General features: G+C 42.0%; 1 protein-coding gene across 5 annotated transcripts in view; it reads left to right on the top strand.

Moving 5' to 3' along the window:
• The first annotated feature begins 7,754 nt into the window (after window positions 1-7,754).
• LOC122090897 (uncharacterized protein sll0005) overlaps window positions 7,755-12,967 on the top strand; it is a 44,571-nt gene continuing 39,358 nt past the window's right edge. Inside the window, exons 1-4 of one of the 5 annotated variants that reach the window (XM_042660652.1) lie at window positions 7,755-8,072; window positions 8,180-8,329; window positions 9,482-9,652; window positions 10,420-10,563. In XM_042660652.1, the coding sequence (XP_042516586.1) occupies window positions 7,857-8,072; window positions 8,180-8,329; window positions 9,482-9,652; window positions 10,420-10,563 (681 nt within the window). In that variant the 5' untranslated portion in view covers window positions 7,755-7,856. The remainder of the gene's footprint in view (window positions 8,073-8,179; window positions 8,330-9,481; window positions 9,653-10,419; window positions 10,564-12,967) is intronic. The other 4 variants (XM_042660651.1, XM_042660648.1, XM_042660649.1 and 1 more) reach the window with 4 other exon arrangements.

Here is a 12,967-nt window from a genome sequence, read left to right as displayed (position 1 = left end):
CGATCAGCTTGGGGGTTTGTATCGAGTTGATTAGTAGTAAGCTTTTCTGCATTGCTATACCTACAAATCTTCTCTCTTAAGTGTGCAATGGATTTAGGCTTAGACTTGAAGAGAGAGAATCTCAATCACTCCTCCCGAACCCCTCTTTTCAAGGCCATGAACTCCATGGTAGGATCTAGTTTTTCTAGATTGAAACGACGTATGAATTGACTAAGAGTCTCATCGGGTTACTGCTTTACCTCCATAATATCCGATGATGTCTTCTGATGTCCCATGCTCCCTTCAAAGTAATCTATGAATTTCCTGCTGAGTTATTTAAAGTTGCGCATAGACCCTGGCTCCAGACATGAGAACCAGGTCGTAGCCAGGCCCTCTAAGGATGCTGGGAACATCGTACATAGAAGTGCTTCTAAGGCTCCTTGTATGGTCATGACTGATCAGTATGACTGCAGATGCTTGTAAGGATCTTTGGTCCCATCAAAAAGTTGGAATGTAGGGATTTTGAAATTCTCTGGTAGACGGATGCGATTGAACTCCTTGGACAAGGGACTCTCGCCAAACTTTTATAGGTCCACAATGTCTCTTCCATCATCTTCGTCCATCATCCGGTCAACTTTTGCCTGTAACTCTTTTAATTGTCGCTCCAGTAGCATTTCTCGCGGTTTAGCCTGGACTTAGGGTTCTCCACCTAGGTCATATTACCCACGACCTTCCTTCCACCTTGCCTTTGGACTCCTGCTACTAGCTCTCTTCTTACGACCCAACGGATTCTCCTCCCTGCTCCTTCTAGAGGGTTTCGTGAAGCTATATCTGTCACACCCCGTTCACACTGAACCGGGCCAGTGACCGGGTTAACACCGGTTAACCCAAACCTGCCAGGATCATCTGATACTGTATTCCACCACAGCATACACACAACTAATAAAAACTAATCAGATCAGTGGAAGACTAGGTTTACCTGTGAATATTCCCATAATACTTGATACCCGAATTGTGATACAATAGTTATATACATGTGGGCCCGAAGGCATGATATTTACACAATAAAAGTACAATTCACATATCAAGTACATAAAGGAAACCATAAAAATAATCAGAGTACACAGCTCAGCTTGGTATCAAAGGCTAGAGCTCAGCTCGGCATCAATGGTTGAGCCCAGCTCGGCATCACATGGTAGAGCTCAGCTCGGCATCAGAACTGCGGTCCCGCAGCACAACCCTTGCACGGGCAATCAGTGTCGTGCCCTAACTCCTCAGGGGCCCACCAGTCCTCTTCAGGGAACTCGACTGTGGGACCCACCCCATGCTCTTCAGATGTATGACCTATAAAATCATCTAAAAAGGGGTGCACACGTGGGATGAGCTCACTAGCTCAGTAAGTGGAAAGATGGACCACACAGCACTCCACACAACGAAACACAATCATATGCACTACATGCTATGCATTACATTTTAAATCACATCCACCTAAGCAACATTACTAAGTCTTCGGTTTAGTGCTACTACAGCCACAGTGTGCGTATACTCCGGGTACGAGCCGCGAACTCCATCCCGCGATACGCCCATAGGGCTGTCGGAGAAGGCCCACCGTGAGTACTCGGAAAAGTAAAAACAATGCCGACCACCGGCTCTCAACAGAAAAGTAAATGACTGAAATTAAAGGTGCTGACTCCAGCAATTTAAAAGCAGTACGATTGGCCCTCTTGAATATACCACCGGGGTTGCCGACTGTCCTAATGACCCACCAGGCGTTATGTCTAACCACCACAGTGACCCGACAACCGCGACCACTGTTTCCCCCCAAATGGTAACCCAACACCTTAACCCCTGTTGGGAAGGGTCGTAGCATGGGACGGTGAAAATCCTAAAACCGCATGCTTCTATATGACAATAGTATGATTGCATAGTACCACCGCGTCCCATACCACGGGCCACCAATGCACTCGTGTCCAAGCCGACTACGGCATCTAGTCTATTAATGCATTATGCACAATGATGTCAACATTCATCACATAAGCATCTCATCACTTGGCATTTAGAAAGTAACATAACACACATGCATAACAATGTGAGGATGACTAATCTACATAGCATATTCATGATGGCATGACTAGACTAGATACAATTAAATGAATGCCAAACAATGCCTTGAAACAAGGCCAAACGTCCTCTCCCCACTTACCTGTAGCGTACAAAGATTCCCGTTCGGTACGGGAGAGATCCGGTGCGAGAAGCGTAGGATTTGGTGAACCTAACATGATTGAGCGGGGTTAGTACTTCACCATGTTGGAATTAAAATTAACACGATCCAATGACACGATCATGTTTAGAATCCTAAAAGGAGGTCACACGTCCGATTTGGGTCCAATCGGACGTAAAAATCACCTTCGGGGCCTCACAGGTGGGTCAGACAACCCACCTGTCTGGCCCACCGGTCTGGACCGGCGGGCAGGGTGGCCCACCGGTCTGGCCTGCCAGTTGTGCCCAAGGGCCCTGCCCTCTCAGGTGGGTGCCCACAGGCGGGCCAGATGGCCCACCGATCTTGCCCACCGGTCTTGGCGGGAAAACTGTTGTTTCTTCCCAACTTCCTCCATTCTTTGGGGATTCAAATGGGGCTTTTTCCAACTCATTCTTCATACTTTCAATGTCTTATAGGATGGTTCTAACCTAGATCTAGGTTAGATTCAAGTGATGGGAAACCATCTTACCTTCTTTGCTCAAGAACACCTTCAAACCCTCAAAATCACTTCAAACCCACAATGCTTCTCCAACCTTGTCAATACCTCTTCAAATCCTTCAAGATCAATACATAAATCATCTATTAAACCTTAGATTCATCATTTCAAAGGGGATTTATAAGATCTCAAGAAACCCTACTCGAATCAAAGGTTTTACTTGGGTATGGTGAATGTTTAAGGAACCCCACTTTGCTTACCTCTAAATGTAGATCTAGTGTTGAAGATCACTCTTCCGGCACCGGAATGGGAAGATCAAGCTTCAGCGCCGCTGAAATCCTTCTCTTCTTCCTCTTCCTTCTCTTCCCTTCTTCTTCCCTTTCTTTTCTCTCTCCTCTTTACTATCCTCACCAACGTGCGAGTGTCATAAATGAAAAGAAAAGAAAATCATAAATGCTATATATATACTTCTTAAATAACTAAATAGTTCACATGGATGGGTCACTCAGGTGGGTGGGTGCGCCCACCTGTCCACCCACCTGAGGAGGGCCAAAACTTGGGATTTTGACAGAGTTCGGGCCTCGATGCGAACCCCACCCCTGGCATACGATGTAATATATGTATACACCTTAATATACGGCTACAATACCTGCTTTATCCGTACATGGCCTTATGATAGGTGCATGTACACGGCTTGGGTACTCCCTTCTCTTCTGGCACTGGCTCGGACTTGTCGGGCCAGCTGGTGTTTAAGGTCACCCTTGCCATCATAGTCCATAAGGAGCCCACTCTAACTCTGTCCGGTTCGGGTCCTGCAGAGTTAAACTGGGTCAACCGAGTAATCAGACCAGGTTTAAGAAGTAGGGTATTACAATATCGATCAGGGTCTTCCTCCTTTCTTTTCTCCGGTCGAGACTCCTTCACTAGAGATCTGGTGCTACTACTTCGACTTGGACTTCTTTCTGATGAACTCAAGTAACTATTGGCAGCCCTCTTTGAATCTCTATGATTACGGCGACTGGGCTCACTTGCCGGGGGTGGCCTAGCGAAGTTTCTTGAGGCCTCTCAGATTAACTTAGCCAATGCCATCACTTGGCCACGCAGTTCATCGAACTACTGAGTTGTTACCTGAGGGCTAGAGGGATGCTTTTTGATGCCAGGATGTTTGTTGCATCTTCGACAACGGGTTCCTGCTTTACTTCCTCTACTACCTCCTTTTGATTTTTTTCGGTGGGTTTAGGCCTGAGGATAGTCCTCCCCTCTTTGAATAAGTTCTAGTAGTTTTCATCATCCCACACCTCTCAATTGTACTGACTATATTTGGATGGATTTTTGTTTGAATTCCCATGGATGGTGCCACTGTTGTCGCATGGTTCCAAACTATATAGACCTGCACAACATAGATTAGTCATTGACCCTGAGGAGGCTCCGGGACCAGGCTCTGATGCTTAAGTCTGACTTAGAGGGTAATCATTCTAGCAGGGTATTCAAATGATTGAGAGTGTTACCAGTGCTGGGAGTAAGTCCTCCTTATATAGAAAGTTAGGGTCCTTCCTCATTGGTCCAACTCCCCTGGCACATCTCCACGTGCCCTTTCCTTGTGAACCGGATCAATTTGGGGTTGCTGACCTGGCGCCATATCTTAATGGTTAACTCAACCCAAGTTAACCTTCCCTAACGGCCTACCCGACCATGGTTAGGCATTCCAACGGTTAACTCAACCAGAGGTGATGGTGGTTAGCTTGCTTGATAATCAAGTAAACCTTACCCTACCATATCCTTACTGGTCTGGGGTTAAGAAATCATATAAGCCTGGTTAGCCATTCTGAGGGGTCATCGATCCATGAGGTATTAGAGGTCGGGGTCATAGGAAGTGCTTGAGATGCCTTGGCTGCCCGGCCATTGATTGGCCCATAAGGATGTGTTGTATGCTCGACCACACGACTAGTGACCGGTCCATGTGCTTGGTGTGTAGTATGCTCGATCACTCGACTATTGACTGGTCCAAGAGTGTATGTGGTATATCAACGAGGAAAATCATCCAAGGAATTCAGCAAGGACAAGTGAAAGGATGGCATATTGATGAAAAATGGACAAGTTCTGATGAACTCTATAATTTTCTTTTGGGAAATTTATTGCGCCACCCCCTGAAGAATGCCATAATGATAAAACCACCCCCTCTGTTTCACCAAATTATTCTCAAACCCCCTACCGTCAGTCAATGTTAAGTGTGGAGTTAAAATGACTATTATACCCTTACCATTAAAAAACTCTTGTTTTAACCATTATACTCTATCAGCCATGTCTTCAAGAATTTCAGATCACTTCAGGGTTTCTATGAATTTAGAGATTCAATCTTTGATTCTTTAAAGGGAGAGGAAGATAGATGATTGATGAAGCAGTAATGGTACCCTATTGACTGAGATTTAGGGGTTTGGTTCATTAAACTTGATCAGTCTATCCCACAGGATAGGAATCAGCCCAAACAACCCTGTAGACACTGGTTTTAGCCAAAAGCATGGCGAGCCAATGTCTTCGTAGTCGATCAAAGTACTGGAACAATGTCTTGGTGTTTGATTCAATTGTAATGGTAGGAAAATAGAGACTGCATAATCATTTTCTCTTTGAACTCTATTCCTTTGCTGCCCTTCCCTTGGTTACGCTTGAAGGTGATCCCCACCCTCTGCAACTCCCTCGCACTCCTGAACCGTGTATTAGGAACTGTTACTCTCGTCATCTTCATCTTGGTTTTCGTTGTCGACATTGCTGATGATGGCACTTGGACCAAGGAGCATGGAGAAGGGTAGGCGATTCTTGGTCTGAAAAGCCCATGCTTTTGTTGATTAGGCCACTTGTGAAATTCATGAAATTCAGTTTGTGATTTGAGCCTTCAAGCATTGGTTCCACCAACTGATCATACAAAACCATCCTCGCCATGTCTTTGGGCCATTTCCACTATATCCTTCCAAACGAAAGGCTCGGCAATGGAGGCTCCTTGTTTGATATATGCTGCTTTATTTAGTGTGTTGTTTGTCTTTTTCATCATTGCATTTACTCCACTTGGTGACTTCCTTGCTGCTTCGGAACGACAGACACTTATGCTCTCCACTGGTGATCCCGTTAAGAGACTTAAGCTAGTGGGCTTGATTGAGACTAGGCAGCTGCAGAGCATCGTGAAGCTTGTTTGTAGGTGAAGAAGAGAAGAAGAAATGACTCATTCCAATGGCATTTTGGTGTTTAAAATAAAATATAGTTACTGACAATTATAGTATATTCCTTAACAGTGACTGACGATGGGGGTCTGAAAATAATTTGGTAAAACATAAGAAATGGTCTTATCATTATGGCATTCTCCAAGGGTGATGCGATAAATTTACCTTTTCTTTTTGACCTAACACCCACCTTCATGACTTTAGAGCGTCCTCTTGGACATTTTTGACAATCTCATCCCTTTCTTTTTGGCTCGTTTAGGGGCCGTTTGATAACACTCTGGGAGAATGTTTCTGGTGTTCTTCTATTATGCGGGAATACAAATAGAACAGAAATATGTTTGGCACATCCGGTTCATTTTTGTATTATCCTGGAATGAATCAATAAAAAAGAATGACTAAAGAATACATTGCAAGAGTACAACAAAGTTACTTTTCTGTTCTTTTACAACCTTAAAAGAACAAAACCATTCAAAACCCCACAACCCCTTTTTTTGCTACTCACGATAAAAAACCCCCAAATCCGTTGCTTCCCTGCAACAGGTTCTCACTCTTTCGGTCGCCACTTCCCTGCAACGGTCGCTCTCTCTCGGTCGCCGCTTCCCTGCAACGGTCTCTCCTCTCGGTTGCCGCTTCCCTGCAACTCTCTCGGTCGCCGCTTCCCTGCAGCAGGTATTGTCTCTCTCTCTCTCGCTCTCTCGCTCTCACAATCTCTCTCTCTCTCTTTCTCTCTCTTGCTTCCCTGTAGAACAAATACTGTTGTGTCTGCAACTCACGATCAATGAATTAATTGATTAATGGTAATCTAACCTATAATCAACAATCAATTTGTCTGTCAGTAGAACAAATACTACTATGTTACAGAAGTATAGAAGAAACAACTCCTGGCTAAAGGAGCTCATTTTTTAAGATTTTCTTCGGTTTGGTGGCTTTCTCTACCTAGTTTTGTTGTCAACTCTGCCATTAGAATTATCATCATTCTTCTGATGATCACTCTAAATTATAAGGCGGTTGCATGATATGGGTCCTACCCAGTTTGTAATTTTAGTTAATAAGAAAACCCCCTCCTCTATTCTTTCTCTCTACTGAAATTTTCAAGTAAACAATAAAACTCTAAAAAGTAATAAAAAAATTTCACAATTTAAGAGGACAAAATTTCCAAATAATCTACTATAATTTCATCTTCTCTTTGAATTTTGGAATTATTTTATGGGTTTTTTTTTTCAGTCAGAGGCAACAAAGATGGAAACTCTTTATGCTTATATTTTATTATTTTCTTTAAGTAATAGTATTTTAAAAGATAATTTCATTAACAAATTATTTCTTTATTTAAGTTAAATTTGACCATTAAAGCATGTTTGTAATTATTGATTTCATTGTTCAAAAGTGAATTTTCATTATTGTACTCTCCAGGAATAGAAGTGTTTGTCAAACGCTGTTTCTGTTATTTTCCTGTTCTAGGGACATTTCTGAAATAGTTTTACCAAACGCTGTTTATATTCCGCCAAAGTGTCTTTACATCATGGAATAAAAAAAGAACACTTCTGTAAAAGAACACTCTCCAGGAATAGAAGTGTTATCAAACGGCCCTTAATGCACGTTTTTTCTCTTCTATAAAAAAAAAAAAAAAAGACAAAAAAAAACGTCGGCACCTTTTGAAGCCACGTCTCCATCCAACGTCCAACGCTCTGATACGATTCATCGAATATGATCAAACATCTCGAAAGTTGTCCTAATCCCTTTTGCTTCGATTTTGGATCCATTCCCATGTGGGGAGGTCACCACATGGGATCCGGCCCTCTATCACTCTCTGACTGGGGCCGGACCTTTCTCTATCCTTCCGCTCTCTCTCCTCACAAGCACAAAAGTCCAACCAAGGGACCTTTCTCGTCAACACACTGTGTTACCCCCCTTTGGTTCCCATCTCTCTCTGTTAGTGAGGGAGAAGTTTCGGAAGACTTGAGATTCCGCCATGGACGCAGCGTCTCAGCTCGTCTACTGCGGAATAGCAATTCCCAATGCTCCTCCTTTCTGTTCAAGGAAGAGCTCAGTGTCTTGCTTTACCTTTCCCTCCAGAACCAGGTCTCGAAATCAAAGCGTTGTCGTTGCTGTGGCCACTGACCCCAAACCGACTGAAACTGGATCTTCTCGAGGTGTGCCACCGAAGGCGATCAATGGAGTCTCTTCGGTAGAGCAATTGGATTTCTAACAGTTACAATGAAGATCTATGTTTCATTTTATGACTAGTGTTGCTCGTTTTTGATGTGCTGTTTTGTTGATTTTGGGAATTGGCAGAGAATTGGGGATGTTTCGCAGGAGATTAGGAGAGTGAGAGCACAAATGGAAGAAAACGAACAGTTGGCGACACTCATGCGAGGACTTCGTGGGCAGAATTTGAGCGACTCGCAATTTGCTGCTGACAATGTACGGCTTCGCCTAGTTGAGGTCCGTTGGTGATTTAGTTGAATGCCTACTTAAAGCTTCGGGTTAATCCGTTTTTCACTTCTTGATTTCTGTTCCTTAACATATTCCCCCGTCCTTTTTTTTTTTTCTTCTTCTGTTTCGTATTTGTAGATTCGTACGTGCATTCTCTGCTTAGTGGAAAAAAAAATGGAAAATATTTTAATGTTCTGTTATCTAACGCTCTGACCTTCCAACCCTATGGATCTATAAATAGAAAGAACCTATATGGAAATGCAAAAACTATTTCTCCCTCAAATTTCAATATACTCTTGAATTGTCCTGATTTATGTTGTTTTGTTAAGTCTTTTGTTTTTTTTTTAGTTATATAAAGTAACTGCACTGTCACTCCCACTTGCTCTCTCTCCCTTTTTTTTTTTTTTTTTTGGTGCGTGTGTGGGGGTGGGGGGGGAGGGCAATTGAAGAGTAGGAATTTAACCCCCCCCCCCTTTTTTTTTTTTTGGGACTACCAAAGGATGTTATCATAATTACAGTTGTGATTTGTGAATGAGAGAAGAATATGCAAGTGGATTTTAGGAATTGAGGTGTCATATCTTCTTTACTTTTCTTTGAATTCATCTACTGCATTCTGGGCTGTGGGTTGGTTTTCGCAAGGTCTTTGCTATGGAGTTGCTTGGTGCCTTTGTTAAATTTTTTTATTTTTTGGTGCCTTTGATAAATTAGTCCTTCAAGTGAGGATGGTTTCTACTTTTGGCCTTTGTGAGTTGTTGGGATATTTGGATGCATGATAAGAGTAATAAAGGCATACCCAGTGCATGAGGCTTCTGCTACTGCAGGGTCTGGGGAGCGTCATATGTACACAGCCGTACCCACCACCTCGCTTTTTATGGACAGACTGTTTCCTTGTTGGAACGCGAGCACCAGGTTGCAATAGAATGCATAATTATAATTAGGGCTTCAAGAGAGAAACAAGAAGAAGATTTCTGGATGTCCAATTCACTGCTCAAAGGAATGCTTTTCTGTAGCTTTCATTGCTAAATGTCCTGTATGTGAGATTCTTACAGATTGTTTGTTCTCTAAAATGAAGCTTTCTGATCAGCATAGATGTTGTCTCTGTGAGAAGGAAGCAATAGGTTGGTGACTAAAGCTTTTCCTGTCTTTGGCCCCATCTTCCAGGTTGAGGAAAGCAGCGAGTCTTTACCTTTGGTTTATGAACCTGTTTGCATCTCCTCATACTGGGGAAAGCGTCCTTGCGCAGTTGTAACACGTATTGTTCAGTTGTTATCTGTTGGTGGCGGTTTTTTCTCCCGACTTGCCTGGGATGTGATAAACAATAAGACTAAAGAGGTGTGTATATTTGAAGCCATCCTTATCTGCTTCATTATCTATGCTTGACCCAAGCAAATTGTTCTTTCTTGGCCCACACCCGGGGTATAACCCATTTTTAGTGTGGAAGTATGTTGCATTTAAGTTCTTCTGACCATGATTGAGTTTTAAATGATTAACCAACTGTTTCCTAGCTGGAACTGTTTGTTTCTGTGCCCCATCCGAATCCCCCATCATTTTAGGCTTCAGTTGGAAGGTGAGTTGAGAGCACTGTTCTTTCCCCAATAGTTGGTGATTCCTGTCCCTGGTTCTTTCATCTTCTTTGTTTGGATGTCTCTCGTTTTTGCATTGTAGTTTCTGCCACTTGTAAAAATGACTTAAACTTTGGAGTGTTGTCCTACTCCTCTTTTATTTTCCCACCTTTTTTTTTTTGGGTGGGGTGGGGGTAGGGGTTGATGAAGTTTGCACTATTCATCCGTGTGCCTGTTGAAATGACACCTTGATTACTTCAACCATTACCAAGGTTAAAACTCAGAATTGGGTGCGGGATCCCAGTCTCCGTTGATTCTCATTCAACTCGTCTTGGAATAGGCCTAACTTTCCTGAACTCATCATAACTTGGTCTGACTCGGTAAATGCAGAATTGAGGTTAGTCGGAATTGGCCTTGGTCTATACACTGTTGAATTGGCTCATTGCACCGATTCTGATCCAATTATCCAAGTGTTAAAAACCATGACTATTATATCAAACTACTTTTTGTTCACCTTTTTTGCTTCCTGTGTATTAGAATGAAGTTGCACGGGCCATTGAATTGCGGGAGATTGTAACATCTTTGGGTCCAGCATATATAAAACTTGGCCAAGCATTGAGCATTCGACCAGATATACTATCTCCTGTGGCAATGAATGAGCTGCAAAAGCTTTGCGATAAGGTAAAGTAAATAGACTGTTCTGAAGTATGCTTCATATTTCTAAGTTTATGATTGACATACCATATGCATGGGATTTCGTATCAGATGCTCATAATCCCCCAAGGGGAAACAAATTATTACCAACATGAATAAAAGAGACTTTTCATGGATCTGAGTGCTGTTTCTATATTCTGTCATGAGTTCAGAGCATGGGGCAATCTAGAACTGGTATTTATCCTAGGAAAACTGGGCTAGCAGTTTCATGTGACAGTTATTAAACGGAAAACTTAGACTAGGAAATCATTTAGAAAAAAAAAAGGGTAATTTACAGTGCCACCCCCTTGAGAATGCCAGTATTAGAGGAACACCCCTTGTTTAATACCAAATTGCATTCAGACCCCCTTGCCGTCAGCCTCTGTTACAGGATATACCTCAAATGCTGACATCAGCAGCTCCTTTTTTTTTTTCTAAATACCATTTTACCGTTAAACATAGTTGTCATGGCGTCGCTTAGCCGTCGCCAAGGCGGTGATTTGGCGTCCTGGTGGAAAAAGAAATTCATGGCAGTGCTAGATTTATGTGACTCACAAATGGTGGTTGCCATTGGCTGATAGGCGTCGCTATGGCACCACCATGGACGCCAGGTGAAAGCTTGATTCACTAAGCGGTCGATTTTTTGTAAAATGCAAGGTGATTTTGATAGGGCTATGTTGAATTTTGATAATTTGATGTTGCTTAATGTTGATTTTATATGTTATAGGGTATATATTGTAGGCTTGTAGCATGCTAAATAACTTTAGAAAATAGGGGAAATAAAAAAGTAGCATACTAAATAACTTTTGAAAATAGGAAAAATAAAAAAATGACACATGGGCGATTTGACCACCATGGCAATGCCATAATGGGCGATTCATTGCCAAATCGATTAGCCACCCCTCCACCGCTGTGGATCGATTTGACGTTGTGACAACTATGCCCTTAAAAATGTTGAAGTACCGATATTACCCTCTTCCCTGTCCAAGCCTAATCCCTTTCTTCTTCTCTTCTCTGTCGAACCCTAACCCGTTTCTTCTCCTCTTCTCTGCAGACTGTAGAGAGAGAGACACACGGAGGACTAATGCAGCCGAACTCAATCATCTTTTCAGTTATAGAAAATCTGTCCAGTGCCCAGACTGGTTCCAAGCTGGCGTGGCTTGACAAATATGGCCTATTTGTGTGCAACTACATATAGATAGTGCAAGACGCACAGCCAATCCAAGAGGTCGTCGCCGTTCTAGCCTGGACAATCCCCTATTCTAATCTGTGACCCAATTGAGTTTGAGAGACTGAATTCCATTGCAGATGCGATAATCTCTCAATTTCTCCTAATATTTACACAATCTCATCCGTTTCTCCACACTAATTTCAATTTACAAGTGAAAGAAAGAAAAAAAAAAGAGTTTTTGGTCCTCTACAAACAAGAACTTCATAAACCCAGCTACCACACACATATTAGTCCGTCGGAAAATTGAAATCTTCAGGTGAGATCTCATAAGAAAATAGATCTCATAAGAAAAAAAAAAAAAAAAAAAAAATATATATATATATATATATATACCCCAAAAGCAAATTACCCCAAAAAACGAAATGAAAAGGGGAAAGAATTAAAGAATGATCCTTGTTGCCAAGGAGATCCCCTTCTTCATCATCTCAAGGGAAACTAAAAATCGCAACTTTAGATGATCTTGTCTTGAAACAATTCCTGAAAGCTCGCTCGTTTGTCCAGTGCCTAGGCTGGAGAGAAGGGGAAAATGACCCACTGTGAGGAAAGAGAGAGAGGTAATTTTGAATTGAAAATGGGCTACATATATGTATTTTACTCAAAAGGGCTAAAGCATCATTTCATAGCATCACTTAATAGAGGCTGACGGTAAGGGGTCTGAACGTAATTTGGTATTAAACAGGGGGTGTTCCTATAATACTGGCATTCTCTAGGGGGTGGCGCTGTAAATTACCCCAAAAAAAAGAACTGTTTATCAGTACATCATGTAATTTACAACTTGAAAGTATAGGGATCTATTTAAAGTATATGGAGAACATAGAGATGCATATACAATTGTCTCATAGTCTCATTGTGGAATTCAGAACTTTTACAAAATCTGTACTGATAAGGCTAGCAAACATTTTCTTTCTGTTATGGGCCCACATTGTATAATTAGCTGTTTATGAGAATCACTTAATAATGAATCCAAAAAGGATAAGTAGAAGTATGTTCTTATTTTCTTAGCATCTAACAGTTTATATTGCTGGAAATTGTGGCTGAAATGTACAGTTTTCTAATTTTTCTTCTGTAATACTTGAGATATAATTGTAATGATTCAAATTTGCAATAAATAATTCTGCCAGGGGCTCCCGGTAGTGGGGTTTATCTATCAAAGTGACTGCT

The sequence above is a fragment of the Macadamia integrifolia genome, chromosome 10, assembly GCF_013358625.1.
Source record: "Macadamia integrifolia cultivar HAES 741 chromosome 10, SCU_Mint_v3, whole genome shotgun sequence".
In the NCBI taxonomy this organism is placed as follows: Eukaryota; Viridiplantae; Streptophyta; class Magnoliopsida; order Proteales; family Proteaceae; genus Macadamia; species Macadamia integrifolia.
This window is presented reverse-complemented; position numbering and strand designations above follow the sequence as displayed.